Source organism: Brienomyrus brachyistius, chromosome 17, assembly GCF_023856365.1.
Source record: "Brienomyrus brachyistius isolate T26 chromosome 17, BBRACH_0.4, whole genome shotgun sequence".
In the NCBI taxonomy this organism is placed as follows: Eukaryota; Metazoa; Chordata; class Actinopteri; order Osteoglossiformes; family Mormyridae; genus Brienomyrus; species Brienomyrus brachyistius.
Window position 1 is genome coordinate 3,612,055 of NC_064549.1, and position 17,890 is coordinate 3,629,944.

Here is a 17,890-nt window from a genome sequence, read left to right on the forward strand (position 1 = left end):
CTTTATACGTCACACTGTCATGGCGGCCCACTCTGGTCTCTATTTGTGAAATTCATGATAAACGAATTATTGTTTCTGTGTTTCAGTGAATAATTACCTTTATAAGATAGGTAACGTCGGCTAAAAAATAAGCGTGCATGGTAGAGGCATATGTATAAGTGATAAAGCCAAAGGTATGATCTTAAATGTATTTCATTGTCTTGCTAGTACTTGGATCATATCGCGATACGCAGACTGCTTGAGAGGAGAGTCTAGTTATTTCTGGTCTTGAAGTGTATTATGTACATTTATGTTTTAGCAGTTTTCCCTTTGTTGGCATTTTTGTACCGTTATAAAGTTTGTCGGGCAGATTTTGGAGAATTCGGATTCATTTTTTTTTATCCTTCGGCTCTTCAAAGTAGTTTCAACTGGCCAAATAACGAAGTGGGAAACGGCAAAATGGCCTCATCATTTGTGTTCGGGGACACATTTCGAGAGGGGGTGATGAATCTGATGGAGAGGGACTCCACCATGCCGGGAGACCTGCAGGATGAGCTCGAGTCCCTCCTGAAACAGGAGCAGCCTTCCGTCCTACCTTTCAGCACAGCGAGGAAGTTACACAGATACCTGAAAGAAAACGGTATGGCTTGAATATCACGGGCGTGATACCGATTTGCTGTTAAGGTTAAACGTATTAATTGTAATTTTTATGGCAGGATTTCCAGTCTACCTCCACGAGTTGTTGGAGGACAGTTCAGTGCATCTACCCCATTATGAACCCCCCCCCAGAGTAAGTGTGGCGCTCTCTCCTGCAGAAGTAATAATAATAATAATAATAGGGATAGTAGTAGTCATTAAGGATTCTGTCTGTCTGCGCCTTTGTTCAAAGAATCCCCAGCTGGTAGCTCGATTGGAGCAGATTAAAGCAAAACTGGCTAATGAAGAATACATGCGGATAACCAGGAACGTTGACCCTCAGGTACAGTCTGCAGTCTTCGGTGTCAGAAATGCTAACCTAAAGGGCTGGTTTCTCTTACGGGTAGATGTGGCCTCTGACCAGAGACGCACATTTCAGGTCCGGAAAGTAAAAACTCAAACCAGGATTTTCTATCAACCACCCCGTTCAGTACTATTTGATTGTGACTCTTTATGCTCAACTAGTTGGTTGAAACAAAATCCTGGTTTGGATTTTTACTTTATGGACCTGAAATGTGCGTCTCTGCCTCTGGCCCAATGTTCTTCATGAAGCAGCGCACATTGATGTGATCTTTTCATCCACAAAGGAAATGAATCGGCCCGGTACACTGGCTGACATTGGCAGACAAGGTCAGTGCGGGGGGTCCCATCACAAAGATTCTGTGTCTGTAGCTGGTGGTCGGCTTAGCGCTCACTCCTTTACCCTCCATCTGCCTGCTGTGTCACAGTGCGTTCAGTCAAAGCTGCTGTCATCACTGTGTTCAACTTCCTGGTGACTGTGGTGGCTGCATTTGCCTGTGCTTACCTGGGCAGCCAGTACATCTTCACAGAGACCACTGCGGTAAGAACTGAATTTAGCCGTCAGGATCTGTGCATGGGAGATGCCCCTGAATTAGGACGCACTCACATTACTGTGACATTACTGATTTTCAAACTGTTTTTAAGTGGAAAAAAATGTTTCAGAGGCCTTCAGTTAATGGGATCGTCGTCTTAATTCTCCTTATGCCACCCTGTGGTGAAGCTAACAAGCTCATTTACAGACGAACGCAAGCTGCAGATTGTCAGACACATTCTCTGTAAAGTGCCACGGCGGATGGATATAGCTGTCAGACGTGTGGCAGGACCCATGTACTCATGTAAAACACATTGTTTGTGTGACGTGTATCCAGGAGGGTTCGTGAAGTTTCCTGTGGGTGTCTTGCAGAGGGTGCTCTCCGCTGTGATCGCGGCCTCGGTGGTGGGCCTGGCTGAGCTCTACGTTCTGGTCCGGACGATGGAAGGAGAGCTAGGGGAGCTGTAGCGGGACACAGACGTTTCTGACGGAGTTCTCTAGTGGAACCAAGGGACTTGCTCCGCAGGGGGAGCCCAGCTCTCTCACACAGACTGCATGTTCCTGTCTCACATTTTTCCTGTGGTACAAAACACCTTACATGTACCGTGCAGAGTGCGACGTCCCAATGTTGTTTTATGAAGTGATTTTGCTGTCTTCAGTAAATATTTCGTCCTGTTGTCAGGTTTATTCTTAATCGGTGCGTCAGTGCTCACGTCTCCCACCACACATAGGAAGAGAATCGAACCCAAAAGACATCCTCACCGTACTGTGACTGTTTGTCCATCGATATGTGATGAGAGTCATGGCAAAAGCTCAGGTCCCTCTACTGAACAAATAAAAATATGCAGGTTTTAAAAGGCTATGGCCGTGGTGCTGAGATAGCTGCATCACAGCGTGTAAGAGAGCAGGATTTTGTGAAGATTCTCTTTGTTGTTCTTTATTTCTATGCAAAAATTAGTGTATTTATAAGTACAACACTTCTGTGGTTCACTTGTGACTTCGAAAATAAATTTAATCAGATAAAAAGCTCGTCAGATTCTTTAATTTACAGGAAAAACTCGGTATAAACGAGGTACAGTCATACCTCGTACATTGCAGGAGTGTTAGTGACTGTAATGGATTTACGTAAAAAGTGTGATTATGTCGCCCCCTTCTGGTCCTGCAGAATTCGCCGAATACATTATGGAAAAAGTGTCGGCACAACATGTATTCCAGGAAATTACTAATAAACTGCACATTTTAGAATGCCCTATCACTTAATTTTTATTTCCACTCAAAGTACAGCATTTGAAAAAAATTATATTCAATACATGATCTTGTTTCAGAACCTTTAAAGCACTCACTTCCCATGAAAAGTAAGACAACTACTGGAAGAACAAAAAAACCCCAGTGGAGTCACGCGTTTTCTCTTCCCCCTGGGTACCTCCTGCCCTCTGACTGTGGTTCCCGTTTGCCTGTGACACGGCAGTGCCACACAGTGCAGGTGCTCATGTTGCAAACTCAGATAGTCAGCAACACACTGGGCATGTAGCCAGCCAGAGTCTCTGTGCCGTTTCAAACATGGGCGGGTAAGAACCCCCCAGGGACCACTGAGTAAAAACCCAACAAACAGCACATTTCTGAAAACACTGCTAAACTTAACAGAACAAATTGAAACCAGATTAAAAGGAGGGGGGGGGGGGACAAAACCCACATTCCTCAAACAGCAGTTTTCACATTGTATCACATTCTGTGAGATGGGTTTGCCAGAAGGGTGTTGGTTTCCAAACAGTCCATAAAAAAATTTCAACAATGCAGCCCTTTATGCAAATATATGTAAATCGATTTATACAAGAAAGAATATAATGTAATTATCAACTGAGGACCATTGTTCCACAGGCATAAAAACCTAAATCTGGCTGCCCTGTTTCTCTCTGCTTCGAGTCCATCAGTCCCAGCAGCTACTGACCTACAGACTGGGCGGCGTCTGTCGTGGAAAACCAAAGTTCGGGAGGAGGCCGCCTGTCAGGGCGCACGACGCCGACACCCTCACTCAAACTTACGCAGGTGGTTGTAGAGGGACTGGACGTAGGTGAAGATGCACATGGGGTCGGGTTTGTGACCCATCACCAACATGTCCTCCACTTCAATGAGACGGTCGCATCCAGCCTTCTCTCTGTGCGGGGGGAGGAAGGGGGGGTATTTAGATGTTATTTTAGTTGGAGGTTTTACAGACATGTTCTGAAGAAGGTGATATCAGGCTAAAGGAATGTGCGAGTTAGGGAGAGATGGGGGGGTCGACAGCCTGGTTAGGGGGTTTGCGGGCGCCTTATAGAGACGACCGTGAAATTGGCTAAGAAGCTCAGTTTTCAGCGGTTGGCCTGATCGGCTCCAGCTGAAAAGCCAGGAGTCTGAAGGCTGATGACAGCATGCAGGACAGGGAGGAGGAAAGCATGAACTCAGCACACAGCAGGAGGCTCAGAGACAGGCGTGGGCAGGAGACAGACACAGGCTGGAGAGAGGGGCGCCGGCTGGAGAGGGCGGGCAGGAGAGGGGCGCGGGCAGGAGAGGGGCGCGGGCAGGAGAGGGGCGCCGGCAGGAGAGGGGCGCCGGCAGGAGAGGGCCGGCAGGTGAGGGGCGCGGGCAGGAGAGGGGCGCCGGCAGGAGAGGGCCGGCAGGTGAGGGGCGCGGGCAGGAGAGGGGCGCCGGCAGGAGAGGGGCGCGGGCAGGAGAGGGCCGGCAGGTGAGGGGCGCGGGCAGGAGAGGGGCGCCGGCAGGAGAGGGGCGCCGGCAGGAGAGGGCCGGCAGGTGAGGGGCGCGGGCAGGAGAGGGGCGCCGGCAGGAGAGGGGCGCCGGCAGGAGAGGGGCGCGGGCAGGAGAGGGGCGCCGGCAGGAGAGGGCCGGCAGGTGAGGGGCGCGGGCAGGAGTGGGGCGCGGGCAGGAGAGGGGCGCGGGCAGGAGAGGGGGCGCCGGCAGGAGAGGGCCGGCAGGTGAGGGGCGCGGGCAGGAGAGGGGCGCCGGCAGGAGAGGGGCGCGGGCAGGAGAGGGCCGGCAGGTGAGGGGCGCGGGCAGGAGAGGGGCGCCGGCAGGAGAGGGGCGCCGGCAGGAGAGGGCCGGCAGGTGAGGGGCGCGGGCAGGAGAGGGGCGCGGGCAGGAGAGGGGCGCCGGCAGGAGAGGGCCGGCAGGTGAGGGGCGCGGGCAGGAGAGGGGCGCCGGCAGGAGAGGGGCGCGGGCAGGAGAGGGCCGGCAGGTGAGGGGCGCGGGCAGGAGAGGGGCGCCGGCAGGAGAGGGGCGCCGGCAGGAGAGGGGCGCCGGCAGGAGAGGGGCGCCGGCAGGAGAGGGGCGCCGGCTAGAGAGGGCGGGCAGGAGAGGGGCGCCGGCAGGAGAGGGGCGCCGGCAGGAGAGGAGAGCAGGAAGGAGAGGAGAGCAGGAAGGAGAGGTGAGTCGGCAGGAGAGGGGAGCGGGAAGGAGAGGTGAGTCGGCAGGAGAGGGGCGTGGACAGCAGAGGGCCATGGGCTGGGAATGGAAACGGGATAGAAATGGTTGCAGGCTGGAGAAGAGTGTGGGCTGCAGAGAGGCGCAAGTAGAAGAGGAACATGGGCGTCATGAATAAAGACATCCAGAGCTTCACAGCCAGTGACGGCTCAAATGGGCTCTCTGTCTAATTTCTTTCACATACATTTTAAAAATTTTATCTTTTCTTTCTTTGTTGATATGGTACATGAAACTGGCAGAACAGCAGCTGAGAAAGAATACAGGTACAGCAGCAGTCACACACAGACTCACGCATACAGACACACGCTTACTCTGCTAAGCCGAACGCAAGCTCAAAGTTGTGTCTGGGGTCAGTGGCGCTGAGAAGGTTGTAGTCAAATTCAGTGGGGAAGAAAGAGTGGACCAAGGAGCAGAACGCCAGGCCATCGCTCCAGCTGGACGAGAAGTTCTGGATGTCGATGTTCTGGAAGGAGAGACAGAGAGAGAAAGAGAGAGTGAGATTGGTGTGAATCACAAAGAGCGTCGTGAGGCAGAGCGACTGCACACATCTGAAATCAGGACTTCAGTCACGGTGTTTGGAAAAAACCAGGAGCTCGTTTAAGAAGCAAACTAAGAGAAAAAACAGGGGTTTAGCAAACAAAAGTGGAGATTCTCACAGATGGCACCAGCATCAGGCTTTCGGGGGGATTTGCTCCTTAACTGTGGAAATTCCTCCAGGGCTCATCCTCCCCAAAGCATAATGGCAGAAACAGACTCGGACAGTTAAACTCTTCCCCCTCCCTCAAGGACAGAGACATGCTTTCCAGATAGAGTCATCACGGACTCTCCTCTCTGCCCACGACCCTCTTCCTTTGCAGGGTTAGGGTTCACGCGCCTGTGATGCGTGTTGGTATACCCTCATACCAGGGTGCTTGGATGTGGGTCTCCTGGCTTGCGATGGGGGAGGCTCTGATGGATTTAATGGTGACGGGAGTCTGTCTCCACAGAAAGCTCCGGCGGCCCACTATGGCCAAGTTAACATTCCCATGCGCATCACGTGACACAGACTCCTTGCCGGTCTCATCCCCCCCAGCCCAGACAGGCTGTGCCTCGCTGGACACCCGTGAAGCAGATTGTCATGGATCACACAGATGCCGGGAAATAGAAGTACTGCTTATGGAATCAGAAAAAGGGACAAAATTCAGACCTTCATAATTTGGCAGGTGTGTTGAACACGCAGTCAGAAGCTGCAGCGTAAATAACTGTGTGGAAACAGTGGGTTACAGCGCTGCTCCAGATGCCAGTCATCCCAACATCCCAGTATCTTCCCAGTGTCATCCCAACATCCCAGTATCTTCCCAGTGTCATCCCAGTGTTTGGGTCTTATTAAGCTTCCAGGACATTAGCCTTGCGGACCTGGCAGGGGGAGGGCTACCCCACTCACCTGGTAGCCGATGGTTTTGGAGCGGCACCACTCCAGGAGGACCTGCTTGATGCTGCTGGCGCTGGACACACCAAAGCTCTGGGAGCGTTTCAGCTTTGGCCTGCATGGCAGGGTGGGTTGAGGGGGGTCGTAAATTGGCAGAACGATGGACCAGGGGAAAATATGGCAACAGGGTGAAAACACAAAATGAAGTTAGTTACGTTTCATGTAGGACCTCCACCTATGTTTCATGTAGGACCTGTGGAGGAGTGAAGATGAAAAAGGATGATGAGAGAAGATGAGGTTTACCTGCCCAGCTCTGAGTCCAACTTCTCCAGGGGAGAGCGGACTTGGGCACCAATATTTCGGGGCAAAGTTTGGGACCGCAGCAGATCCCTTCTTCTCTCCCCTCCCACATCTAGGCGCCTGGAGCAAAGACATACAGGTAGAGAGACGGTCACACATGCAGCAGACAGACAGGTAGACAGGTAAGTAGAGAGACAAACAGTCACACAGTCAGGCAGATCATTCCCATTGAAATCATCACCCCCCCAGTAAAGCTTTTCATAAGTCTCCAATGATGCTCCTGTCTGCCAGTATCACTCTGCAGTATACAGCATATAGTATACAGAAATACATCAGTGTATGTGTTTCAAGGAACAGATGAAGAACAAGATGAAGAATGAGGTGTCATGGAATAAATGCCCTCAAGTCGATGCTGACCACCACGAAACAAAAATCAACCCAACAGGATTGTCAGATTATCCTCATTTCCCCAGGTGACAGCAGAACTGACATCAGAGATTCTCCGTACCTGGTGGCTAATCTGTTGCTGCTAATGGGGGAGATGCCTGGGTAAGCCACCGCCGTCACTGAAGCATGTTTCTCTGAAAAAATCCAAAGGACTAGTGAGGGGCTGTGAGATTCAGGCAAAGGGCAACAGAGCAGCTATCTGGCCATGAAGAGCAGGTAAGCGGCCCAGGTGTGATGGATCAGCTCTCACCTGTCACTCGAGCAGAGCCCATAGTTCTCACTGGACTTGGGGTCCATGTCTTCACAGCAGAAGCTGGAATTAAAATATGAACAGTGAGACTCTGGCAGAGTGCAAACTGGCATGGTTTAATTAGATATCTCCTCACCTGATTCATGAGGAAATTCTGGGATTGGCTGCACCGGAGTGCCACTTGCAGTTGACTGGCCAGGAGGACTGCCAGTTACCACAGGGGGCGGGGCTTGGATGGGACTGCTCGGTGAATCGAGTGTTTTGGCAACAATGGCGATGGAGGATTCTGCAATTTTGGTTGTTGCAGTGATGGGCAGATGTGGCATCACCATGGCGACAGGAGCTACTTGTTCCTGAGGTTGGTCACTCAGATCTGACTTTATTTCCTGTGTTATCACCAAGCTCTCTGTGTGGACATCAGAGCGCAGCACAAACGCACGATGACACTCGACATCTGTCCTGCCAAAATACAAGATTGGAGGGATGCTAGAGGGAAGAGGACGTTACCTGGGGCACAGCTGTGACCATTTTCCAGCACTGGGGGAGCTGGGGCGGAGTCCATCTCGATAGGCTCCTCTTCCTCCACAGGATTCTAGACAGGAGACAGAAGAACCATCAACCCACTGCAAGAGGTACATGGTCCTGGTCCCCAAAGTCTTAAGGGGAATGTTTCTGTAACACGCAGACAAGTAGGAGTAACTGTCCTTTAGGCTGAGATTCATCAACACCTGGTATGTGGCATTATCATGTACTGTCAGCCTCAGGCAGGTTTAAACCAACATACACTATTAACACATTCAACAGGCCATGCTTTCAAGCAGGCAGTGAGTGGCAGTGGATTGCAGTGGGTGGAAGGGTGTAGCAGTGAGTGGCAGTGGATGGCAGCGGGTGGCAGGGTGTGGCAGTGAGTTGCAGTGGATGGCAGTGGGTGGCAGTGGATGGCAGGGTGTGGCAGTGAGTTGCAGTGGATGGCAGTGGGTGGCAGTGAGTTGCAGTGGATGGCAGTGGGTGGCAGTGAGTTGCAGTGGATACCAGTGGGTGGCAGGGTGTGGCAGTGAGTTGCAGTGGATGGCAGGGTGTGGCAGTGGGTGGCAGTGGATAACAGTGGGTGGCAGGGTGTGGCAGTGAGTGGCAGTGGATGGCAGTGGGTGGCTGCTTTTCCCACTCAGCGTCTCCAAGCCTAATGTCTCCTGTTTCTTGTAATTGATAAGTACAGTGGGAGTCAGCCTGGCCAGGGTATGTCCCTGTAAATAACCAGCCTCATAATCATTAACATCATTCCCTTCCAGCGCAAAGGCAAAGAACAAGAGACGAGGTCGGTCTATTTTTGATTTTTAATCTCATGGCCTATTTTTCCTCTGTTCTAACCCCTCACACACTCGGATACTCAGCAAGCACATAGGGTATGGAGTCCATGCTTAGACACCGAGCGGCAAAAACAGAATCACACCACATCATCCACATGACAACTTTCTCCAACCGGTTTGTCCACATTATTTACAGCAACAGATCCTGTCTAGTTCATTTCCTCACAAACTGGACGAAGGGACTTCAGGATGACATGGAGCTCAAAGAAGCTGTTTCCTGGGAAGTGACTGACCTGGGCGTCTGACGTCTCACTAACTAACTAACTAACTTACTAACTACACTGCAGCACAGAGAGACCCTGAAATCACATTTTTTTCCCTCTAAAACTGGGTTCCTCTTCTCTTCTCTCACTCTCATCATGCACGTCATGCATGGAAATCCTGCACATTCCCTACAAACCAGGGAATTCAGAAATAGGGCTGACGGGGGATGGGGAGGTGACATCAGCTACCAGGAATTCTGGGAGAGTAAGTGTCGGGGGGGTGGGGGCGATGTGAACAGCTGGCTGCCCCGCAGGGGATTATGGGCAGGTCTGGAGGTATTTCAGCCACTAACTATGCTCACCTCCAAAAGCATTTCCCAGGTTTGAATGATCTGGCAGGTGAAACAATAAACAACAGCCAGGTCCGATTTTAGGTTTCGAGAAACTTTGGAGGCACCTGATTCTTCTCCTGCGCCGCACAAAGACCCTGAGAACCATGACATGTGTTCTGTGTGCATCACTGCGTCCCGGCGAGCAGAACACCAGAGTCCACATTTTACTGCACGGGAAGAATAACAACGGAACCGTGAGTCAGACTCACTCCCAGAAGAGCAGAAGCATTAAAAGCCCAGGAATGAGTCGCTGATCCCCCCCCGTGGGGGCCAGTGAAGTACAACCTATCAGAGAAACATACAAGCTGAAATCACAGCTAATTGGCAGGACAGTCTCTCTTCTCCTGTGGCAGGTGTGCTGTCGCTGCTGTAGACACCGCATCCACTGCGGCCCCGAAAACTGAACAAGGGGCCCGGGGCCCTCTGTGTCCTGGGTCATGCCATCCGCTCCATAAATGCTCTGGGCTGGGCCCACATGTGCAGCTTTTAACATGAACATAGGTGTCGCTGTGAGTAACTTGAGTGATAGGAGCTTGTGTGAAGCGTCTGTTGGCCGTCAGAGAGAGCAGGCGGACCTCATGTCTGCCATGGAACGTCCTGCACAGCTTTCCCTGCTGTGACCTCAGCCGCCCGAGGTACGAGTGCACCAGCAGACAAGCGCAGAGGCTTTTTATACTGCAGTGCCTGACAGGAGCGAATGATCGCGCTCGTCTCAGAGTAAAATGGCAAACCTGTCCTCACACACCCAGCAAACGGCCCACAGCCAGCAGCTGAGCATGCATTCAGGCTCTGACTGCCGTACCTCACAGCACACGCTCTGAAGGCTCTCAGTCACCTTGTTGTGAAGGCAGTCAGGCAGACAGATTCTGCTGACATTTCCAGGAGGACAACGCAGCGTCACAAAGACGGTTTGCGCCCCTTTCCATTCCCGTTCAGTCCCATTCACACAAAGCCGGGATGCGGCTTCCAGAAATCTATACGCCAGCCGCCAGGAAGCATTTGGCCCAAACAAGAATGTGGCACCGAGGGCTCCAATGCTGCCGAGTCGCTAAGGGGCCATCCCATGAGCTGGGGGGTTGGGCTCTTCAAGGTCACCCGCCCTGCAAAGCCTCACACCTGTTCTTTAAAGAGACCCGCGATAGAATTAAGGGCCGCGAGCGGTCACCAAACAAACAGGAAAAATGAAAGCAAACTACAAGAAACCATAAAGTAACACAACTATGCAGCGGAGCTACACAGAGAACAACTAAGAAACTGAGCAGAGCAACAAACACGCAGTAACACAGACAATGACAGACTAAAGAAGAGAGCAGAAGCAGGCAGCAAATAAACACAGACAGCTGGGCTAACAAGGGGCAGGTGTGCAACGCAAGAGGTCTAAAGAGGAAAGGCACTGGGCAACAAGCAATAGGTGGAGTGACTTGCAATTAACAAGCACAGAACTAGGAAACTTTAACAACCCCCAAAACTAGGAAACATTAAGTACACACTGGGAAGTACCATGCTAGGATAATTAACACAGAGCAAAAGTACAAGCAGAACCAGAAGGGAACAGGACACAAGCAGGACAAACCTTAGACAGGGAAACAAAGATAGATATTAACAAACGCTGGGGAAACAAAACAATACAAACAGGTCAAGCTATTGGCCTTTGGCCAGCCTCAAACCCACAAGCAGAGAGTGCCTCTGATCTCTGAGCCACGTACTTAACCCACTGAGCTGTGCGGCAGTCCAGGGACCAGGGAAAACACTCTGTGTGTGTGTGTCTGTCTGTGTGTGTGTCTGTGTGTGTGTGTGTGTCTGTGTGTGTGTCTGTGTCTGTGTGTGTGTGTGTGTCTGTGTGTGTGTGTGTCTGTCTGTGTGTGTCTGTGTGTGTGTCTGTGTGTGTGTGTCTGTGTGTGTGTCTGTGTGTGTGTCTGTCTGTGTGTGTGTGTGTGTGTCTGTGTGTGTGTCTGTGTGTGTGTGTGTGTGTCTGTGTGTGTGTGGATGTGTCTGTGTGTGTGTGTCTGTGTGTGTGTGTCTGTCTGTGTGTGTGTGTGTCTGTCTGTGTGTGTGTGTGTGTGTGTGTGTCTGTGTGTGTGTGTGTGTGTGTGTATGTGTCTGTGTGTGTCTGTGTGTGTCTGTGTGTGTGTGGATGTCCAGATGTGGGCCTCAGCTCTGTCCCTGTTCTCATTGGATGCCTTCAAATTGTTACGTTTTTGTTCAGTTTGGACGGACTCACAGCTGCGATGTCACCGTGTGAAAGCAGTAAAACAGCTGGATTAGGACCAGGAATCCCAGGCATCATGAGCTAATAATGGCCGGTGTTAGCCGAGCGTGAAAACGGGCCATTCGCCATTTTCCACCCTGATGTCATGGTGCCTCACACCTACGTGGCACCGTCGCTTCACTCCGACTCTCATGACTCTCCACACCACCCCATCCTGACACCATGAGGACCCCCCCCACACCTGTCTGCGACTCGCAATCCAGGCACTAAGATGGAGACGGCCTGACCCTGGTATCAAAAGTGTGCAGGTTCGAATCCCTGTATGAAATCTGCCGTCACAATGCGGTAAGAAAGATCTCAAGCTTTACGGCACCAGTAACAGAATGTGAAGATATTTACGCTGTTTGTCAGACAAAATAGCTGTCAAGAAACTAAGTACGGCAACGTAAAAATCTGCCATGGAAAACAGCAGCACAGCCGCCCAAACGCAGCAACCAGAAAACGTCAGGTTATGGGTCAGCGGCCACAGAGGCGGAACACGCCCAAATGAAAGCAGTAAAATGAACCAACCTACATAAAATCTGTCTGCAGATGCAGCACAAACCCTGCATTGCGCCCCCCCCCGAGAGTCTGAACAATAGCGGCGTGGCCGAGGTCATAACCCAGGTAGACATTACAAACCTGATGCTAGGGAAACAGAAAAGTCATCAGGATCGTTTGGCTGCCGTAGAGGAACTAGGTAAATGGGGGGGGGGGGGGGGGGGGGGGGTGAGCACAGCCCCTCCCTCAAGTTTCACAGGCCAGCTCTGCCTCTCTCAGCTGAAACGCTTCATTTCTCTGTGCGCTGAGCTATATTAACGGCCACTGGAGTGCAAGGGGGGGGGGGGGAATTAAAAGTCAGGGGAATCTGACTTTGGGCAGATCTGCTGGGCTGGGTGGGGGACACCATAGATAGAGTACCTGGGAGACAGCTGTACCCCCCCACCCAGCACGGCCTCCCCGGCAAACGTGCACACAGGTGTGTGCTCGCACCAGCCTTTACAAGCAGCCACCCTTTACCGTCAAAATAAAAGTGTTAAAAAAGAGTCCCTGTGAGCGTACAGCTGGATGGAGATCTGAGGCCATAGCGAGAACCAATGAGTGGTAGCAGCCCCCCCCCCCACCCAACCCCACCCCCGGCACGCTGTCAGGACCTGATTCATACGCGATGTGACATCAGATGGGAACAAAAACATCAGAGGCTAGAAATAGCCCATCAGCAAGCGATAAATCAGATTAACTGTGCACAGATATGGGCTTATTCTCAAAATCAATCCATCATATTAATATGACTGAAATAGTAAATGTGAAGGATTCCTCCTGGCGTTTCTTTTTCATTTCTCAAAGCAGATATGAAAAAATAAACGGCACACCCTCAGCCTAACCCTCAGCCGAACCCTAACCCTCAGCCTAACCCTAACCCTCAGCCTAACCCTCAGCCTAACCCTAACCCTCAGCCGAACCCTAACCCTCAGCCTAACCCTAACCCTCAGCCTAACCCTCAGCCTAACCCTAACCCTCAGCCTAACCCTAACCCTCAGCCGAACCCTAACCCTCAGCCTAACCCTCAGCCTAACCCTAACCCTCAGCCTAACCCTAACCCTCAGCCTAACCCTCAGCCTAACCCTAACCCTCAGCCGAACCCTAACCCTCAGCCTAACCCTCAGCCGAACCCTCACCCTAACCCTCAGCCTAACCCTCAGCGTTTTGCAAGTCAGACTCTGCTTCGGGTGATTCTAGGTCACATTTCAGGTGAATGGTATGTATGTCCAGCATGACCTTGCCTTCACTTCACGAGTGTCGATCTCCAGCACCAATCGGACTGATGAGCGGCCACATTTACGCATGGAAGCCTGATTCTGCAGTCATGAGACCCCAAGATGGTATTTAAAGAAAATTCATAAGATGTTTTTCATGCAAACATGATGGTGACGTAAGTGCTGCGTGAGACAGTGTTACTCCACATCTACGGAGCTGGAGAGCTGTTACTCTACGTTAGGGAGAGTCATTTCTTTTACGATGATGACTAAATCGCAAGGCTCAAGTGCCAAGAAATGAAATATAAGCGGGAGAGCTAAAGGGCAATCTGCCACCAGCATTGGTAACAGGCAACAGCCATTTGTACCCTCCACTTACAGGGAGGAATGTGAAAAGTGTATCTGACAGAGAGTGTGTGTGTGCTGCTTCGGGTGAAATGAAGGTAACTGCCACTCCCCCTGCCTAAGCGTAGAGTCACACTGGGGCACGGGGCAGAACTGAAGCAGGATCGGCCCGGTTCCGGAAAGCGGCTTCAGGCGAGTGCAGCGCCAGGATATCCGGCTGCTGTTTGGTTTGATGTCAGTAACAACAAAGGCTGAGCTTCAACTTTCTCCCAGCCAAGCGTCTTGTCTTCTAGGACCATTTTTTAAAAATAAAATGCTCACAGATGTTCTGGAATCTCACTGCATGTTGTACTATGTAAAACTATGTATGTGACAATTAAAGAATCTTGGAACTGTAGTGCAGTTTGTGTCACTACAATTATCAAGCATATTCCACGCAGAAACCCGAATGAGTGTGTGTGTTTGTGTGTGCAGTAAGGCGCACAAGAAGAACGTGTTTAAGGTTCTTGACAAAGAAAATTCAGATGGTGCAGTAAAAGCCCTTCATAGTACAACCCCCCCCCCCCCGCTACTCCGAATGAACGTGCGTAGAGTGAGTCCCACAGCAACATGCTCATTCACACTTACCAACAGTTTCATTCCGAAGTGAATCAAAAGGGTAAAAATATACTCTAAAATTATAAAATTATTTAAATGAAAAAGAAAGTAATGACGTGTTTTAATTACTCAGAAATTTGGAGCATTAATATCATCCTGAAAAGAGAAAAGGTGGCAGAAGACAAAAGAAAGAAAAGAGGGTAAACTGGAGAGAAGGAAGACAGGAAAACAGCAAGAAAGTGTGTGTGTGTGTGTGTGTGTGCGTGCTTGTCAGGTCAGCTGAGACTTGAGATAAAGGTGTGTGTAGGTCCTTCCAAACTTCCCAATGAAGCAGCTGTCAGAGGGATGGGGACATGCCCTAATTTGCCCCTAACAGCCATCTGGACCGGGCTCAGAACACAGAACTGCAGAGACTGAACTGCGTGACTCGATCATTTTCATCCCTTGTCCCACAGCAGCAAAATTGATGTGACACAGTGAACGTGCAGAAAGCCCAAAAGCCCTGAATGTCTCAGGTTTCACCTGCTTCCAAACTGCCAGTGAATGTATCAGGCTTCATACGCTTCCAAACTGCCAGTGAATGTATCAGACTTCATACGCTTCCAAACTGCCAGTGAATGTATCAGGCTTCATACGCTTCCAAACTACCAGTGAATGTATCAGGCTTCATACGCTTCCAAACTGCCAGTGAATGTATCAGGCTTCATACGCTTCCAAACTGCCAGTGAATGTATCAGGCTTCATACGCTTCCAAACTGCCAGTGAAGCGACTGCCCTGCCTGGACTAACAGCCGAGCTTCCAAACACAGCAGAACCACAGACAGACAGACTTACACTGGTCCTGCCGGACACTGCAAAGCAGGCATGGCTGGAGAAGCGGGCCGCTGTCGGACTGGAGGATGCCAGGTCGGTCCCGGATGGGGTCCCTGGGCTATGTGGGTTCTGGACGACCGGCTGTCTGGGCTCAGAGGGGAGGGTCTCCCTGTTGCACGGCAACCCTGTTAGCGCCTCCACCTGTCGCGTCAGGGCTTCCAGTTGGGCCCGGAGCTGCCGGTTCTCCTGCTGCAGCTGGGCCACAGTGGAGCCCAGGGGCCCCAGGGGCCCCACCAGCCGGCCAGCCTCCTCCAGGCGGCGCTCCACGCCCAGCTTAAAGACACTGATGTCCACGTGGAGCTCCCGCACGGCGTCCCGCAGTGTGGCCTCACAGCGAGCCAGGGCTGCACACACTGTTTCCCCCTCGGCCGGGACCTCCACGTGGGCAGCCACAGCGCCTGCATCCATGGCGACGCTTACTCTGTTACTGTGGAGACCAACTCGACCCGGCTAGCTGATCCGCGTCAGTACCAATCCTGCCCGGGTTTAGGGTTCTCAGGTTCTGTGCTCTTTGGATCCTGGGATCTCTTCTTAATCCTTTGAAATCCCCCAAAATTCAGTGCAGCCACCCCGAAGTTCAGTTTTCTAGCATCTGAAGATCATTCCGCGAGAACTGAAAAACATTGAAACAGTAAATTGCCCATAGCTTGAAAGCAGTGAATGTTCTCAGCACTCCAGCCCGTGAGAGCAGGAGAACTGTGCCTGGTTCATGTGGGACCCCAGGTGTGTGACCTGCAGGTCTGGATGCTCACCTCCGGGGCTCCAGCATACCCCCACCTCCTCTGCCTCCTCGTTGTACTCTTGCGTCCTCACTGTACTTGTGCCTCCTCTGCCCCCTCACTGTGCTCCTGCCTCCTCTGCCTCCTTGCTGTACTTTTGTCTCCTCGCTGCTCACTGGCTCTGTCAGCCAAGCCGGCCGGCCTCCCTGCTTTAAAGGGTGTGCTGATCTACTTCTCCTCTGCCAGCGGGGCCGGCTGTAGGGGAGGGACGGGGAGGCAGAAAAGGAGGTAGAGGGAGGAAAGGGGGAGGGGCGAGAGTCCTACGCAGGACTCTGTTTGCGCTGTTCGGCTTCCTGGTACAGTCGCCTCGTCTTTATGACCTCAGACACTCTGACTTCCCCTGTCTGTGTCAGTCACCATGACAGACCGGCATCTCCAATCCTCCGCATTGCTGTAAGATCTCCCTGATCACCCCCCCTCCCCGGTGCCCTGTGTTAAACAGCAGGATTATTAGCAGCTGCCCCATATATGTGTGTCTGCATGTGTCTGCAGTTCTGTATGTAAATATCCACACTTGCGGGAAGGAAGGGGGGCCAATCAGCATTCCTCTTCAGACACAGACACAGAGACACACACATACACATTTGAATTCATATCTTTGTGGGGACTCTCCATTCATGTCTATGGGGAAAACCCTAATCCCAGCAATGACACCCTAAACCATAAGTAACCTAAATAACCATAAGTAACCTAAGTAACCATAAGTAACTCTACCCAGTACTAACTTTAATCATAAATAACCAAACAAAACATAAGACTTTCAGCATTTTTAGTTTGTTGATTGCAGTCGCAATATTTTATAAAACTGAATTTCTCCTTGTGGGGACTAGAAAAAAAGTTCAAAAGAGCAGGTTTTTATCACACTGTGTCCCCACAATGTAATGTACACCTGGACCACACACACACACACACACACACACACCAAGACTAAATTCCACGCTACTTTACAGTAAACAAATGTATCTAGGGGGTGGGACAAGATGGGGGTGGGGGGGACAGCACTGCGGTTTGCAGCCTCACAATCCAAGAATCTCCTCTTTGCTGCCCGGGATGTGATTTTAAAGAAACTCCTGCCAGAACTTCTGCTGTTTGTCTTTCTCTGGGGGGGGGGGTCTGTAACCTTTGGTGCACTTCCGTCAGCACAGTCTGCCTCTTATCTCCAGCATCTCTGACTCTCAGCTTCTCCTCCATGCGTACCTGACCGTGCACGCAGACTGGGGTGTGGAAACCCGCAAACCTGCTGAGATCATCGGCGGCAGAGCATTGCAAACCCCCCCCCCCACCCCCACCCCTGAGAATGTGCCCATTGGCACGTTGCTCTTCTCACAGCGAGGCTGGGGCCCCGAGGTCAAAACACTGGGGCCACAGTGTTCTGGGACAAGGAAGTGACTGAGGCATGAGACATAGTGGTTGTGCGGTGAAACTGAACACAGTCACAGGCTGAGCAGACGGCATGTGGACGGGAATCTTCATGGGATCGTCTAAATCAGAAACGGTGATGTGGCTGGGTGAATTCCTGTGTGAAACCCTGAGCGAATCCCTGTGTGAAACCCTGAGGGAATCCCTCACTGAATCCCTGTGCGAATCCCTGAGCGAATCCCTGTGTGAATCCTTGTGTGAAACCCTGAGCGAATCCCTCACTGAATCCCTGTGCAATTTCCTGTGCGAAACCCTGAGCGAATCCCTCACTGAATCCCTGTGTGAAACCCTGAGCGAATCCCTCACTGAATCCCTGTGCGAACTCCTGTGCGAATCCCTCACTGAATCCCTGTGCGAACTCCTGTGCGAATCCCTCACTGAATCCCTGTGCGAACTCCTGCGCGAATCCCTGAGTGAATCCCTGTGTGAATCTCTGTGTGAAACCCTGAGCGAATCCCTCACTGAATCCCTGTGCGAACTCCTGCGCGAATCCCTGAGCGAATCCCTGTGTGAATCTCTGTGTG

At 51.6% G+C, this 17,890-nt stretch overlaps 2 protein-coding genes across 4 annotated transcripts; one reads left to right on the top strand and one right to left on the bottom strand.

Annotated features, from left to right (window-relative positions):
• Positions 1-2,533, top strand: tmem199 (transmembrane protein 199). Of its 3 annotated transcripts, none has more exons than XM_048982227.1 (7): positions 1-173; positions 399-619; positions 696-769; positions 869-958; positions 1,263-1,305; positions 1,404-1,516; positions 1,880-2,533. In XM_048982227.1, the coding sequence occupies exons 2-7, from the start codon at positions 439-441 to the stop codon at positions 1,973-1,975; spliced, it is 597 nt and encodes a 198-aa protein (XP_048838184.1). In that variant the 5' UTR covers positions 1-173; positions 399-438; the 3' UTR covers positions 1,976-2,533. The 3 variants fall into 3 exon arrangements, with proteins under 3 accessions (XP_048838184.1, XP_048838186.1, XP_048838183.1); XM_048982229.1 differs by having other exon boundaries at positions 402-619; XM_048982226.1 differs by having other exon boundaries at positions 1-619.
• On the bottom strand, positions 2,499-16,341 carry LOC125712275 (smoothelin-like protein 2). Its single transcript, XM_048982159.1, has 10 exons — positions 15,921-16,341; positions 15,130-15,781; positions 7,894-7,978; positions 7,523-7,792; positions 7,387-7,449; positions 7,198-7,270; positions 6,693-6,809; positions 6,405-6,504; positions 5,293-5,444; positions 2,499-3,662 (listed from the first exon to the last, which is right to left on the bottom strand). Exons 2-10 carry the CDS (start codon positions 15,574-15,576, stop codon positions 3,536-3,538), a joined length of 1,434 nt encoding a protein of 477 aa, XP_048838116.1. The 5' UTR covers positions 15,577-15,781; positions 15,921-16,341; the 3' UTR covers positions 2,499-3,535.
• Between the last annotated feature and the right edge of the window lie 1,549 nt (positions 16,342-17,890).

What these genes read in the sequence shown, in the direction of transcription:
- LOC125712275 (XM_048982159.1), bottom strand. Translation starts at nt 15,576, where the DNA reads ATGGATGCAGGCGCTGTGGCTGCCCACGTGGAGGTCCCGGCCGAGGGG. An exon ending in AGAATTTCCTCATGAATCAG is followed by an intron (nt 7,450 to 7,522) that starts GTGAGGAGATAT and finishes TTTTAATTCCAG; the next exon opens with CTTCTGCTGTGAAGACATGG. An exon ending in CTTGCGTTCGGCTTAGCAGA is followed by an intron (nt 3,663 to 5,292) that starts GTAAGCGTGTGT and finishes CCCCCCGCACAG; the next exon opens with AGAGAAGGCTGGATGCGACC.
- tmem199 (XM_048982226.1), top strand. Translation starts at nt 280, where the DNA reads ATGTACATTTATGTTTTAGCAGTTTTCCCTTTGTTGGCATTTTTGTAC. An exon ending in ATTATGAACCCCCCCCCAGA is followed by an intron (nt 770 to 868) that starts GTAAGTGTGGCG and finishes CTTTGTTCAAAG; the next exon opens with AATCCCCAGCTGGTAGCTCG. An exon ending in TCTTCACAGAGACCACTGCG is followed by an intron (nt 1,517 to 1,879) that starts GTAAGAACTGAA and finishes GGTGTCTTGCAG; the next exon opens with AGGGTGCTCTCCGCTGTGAT.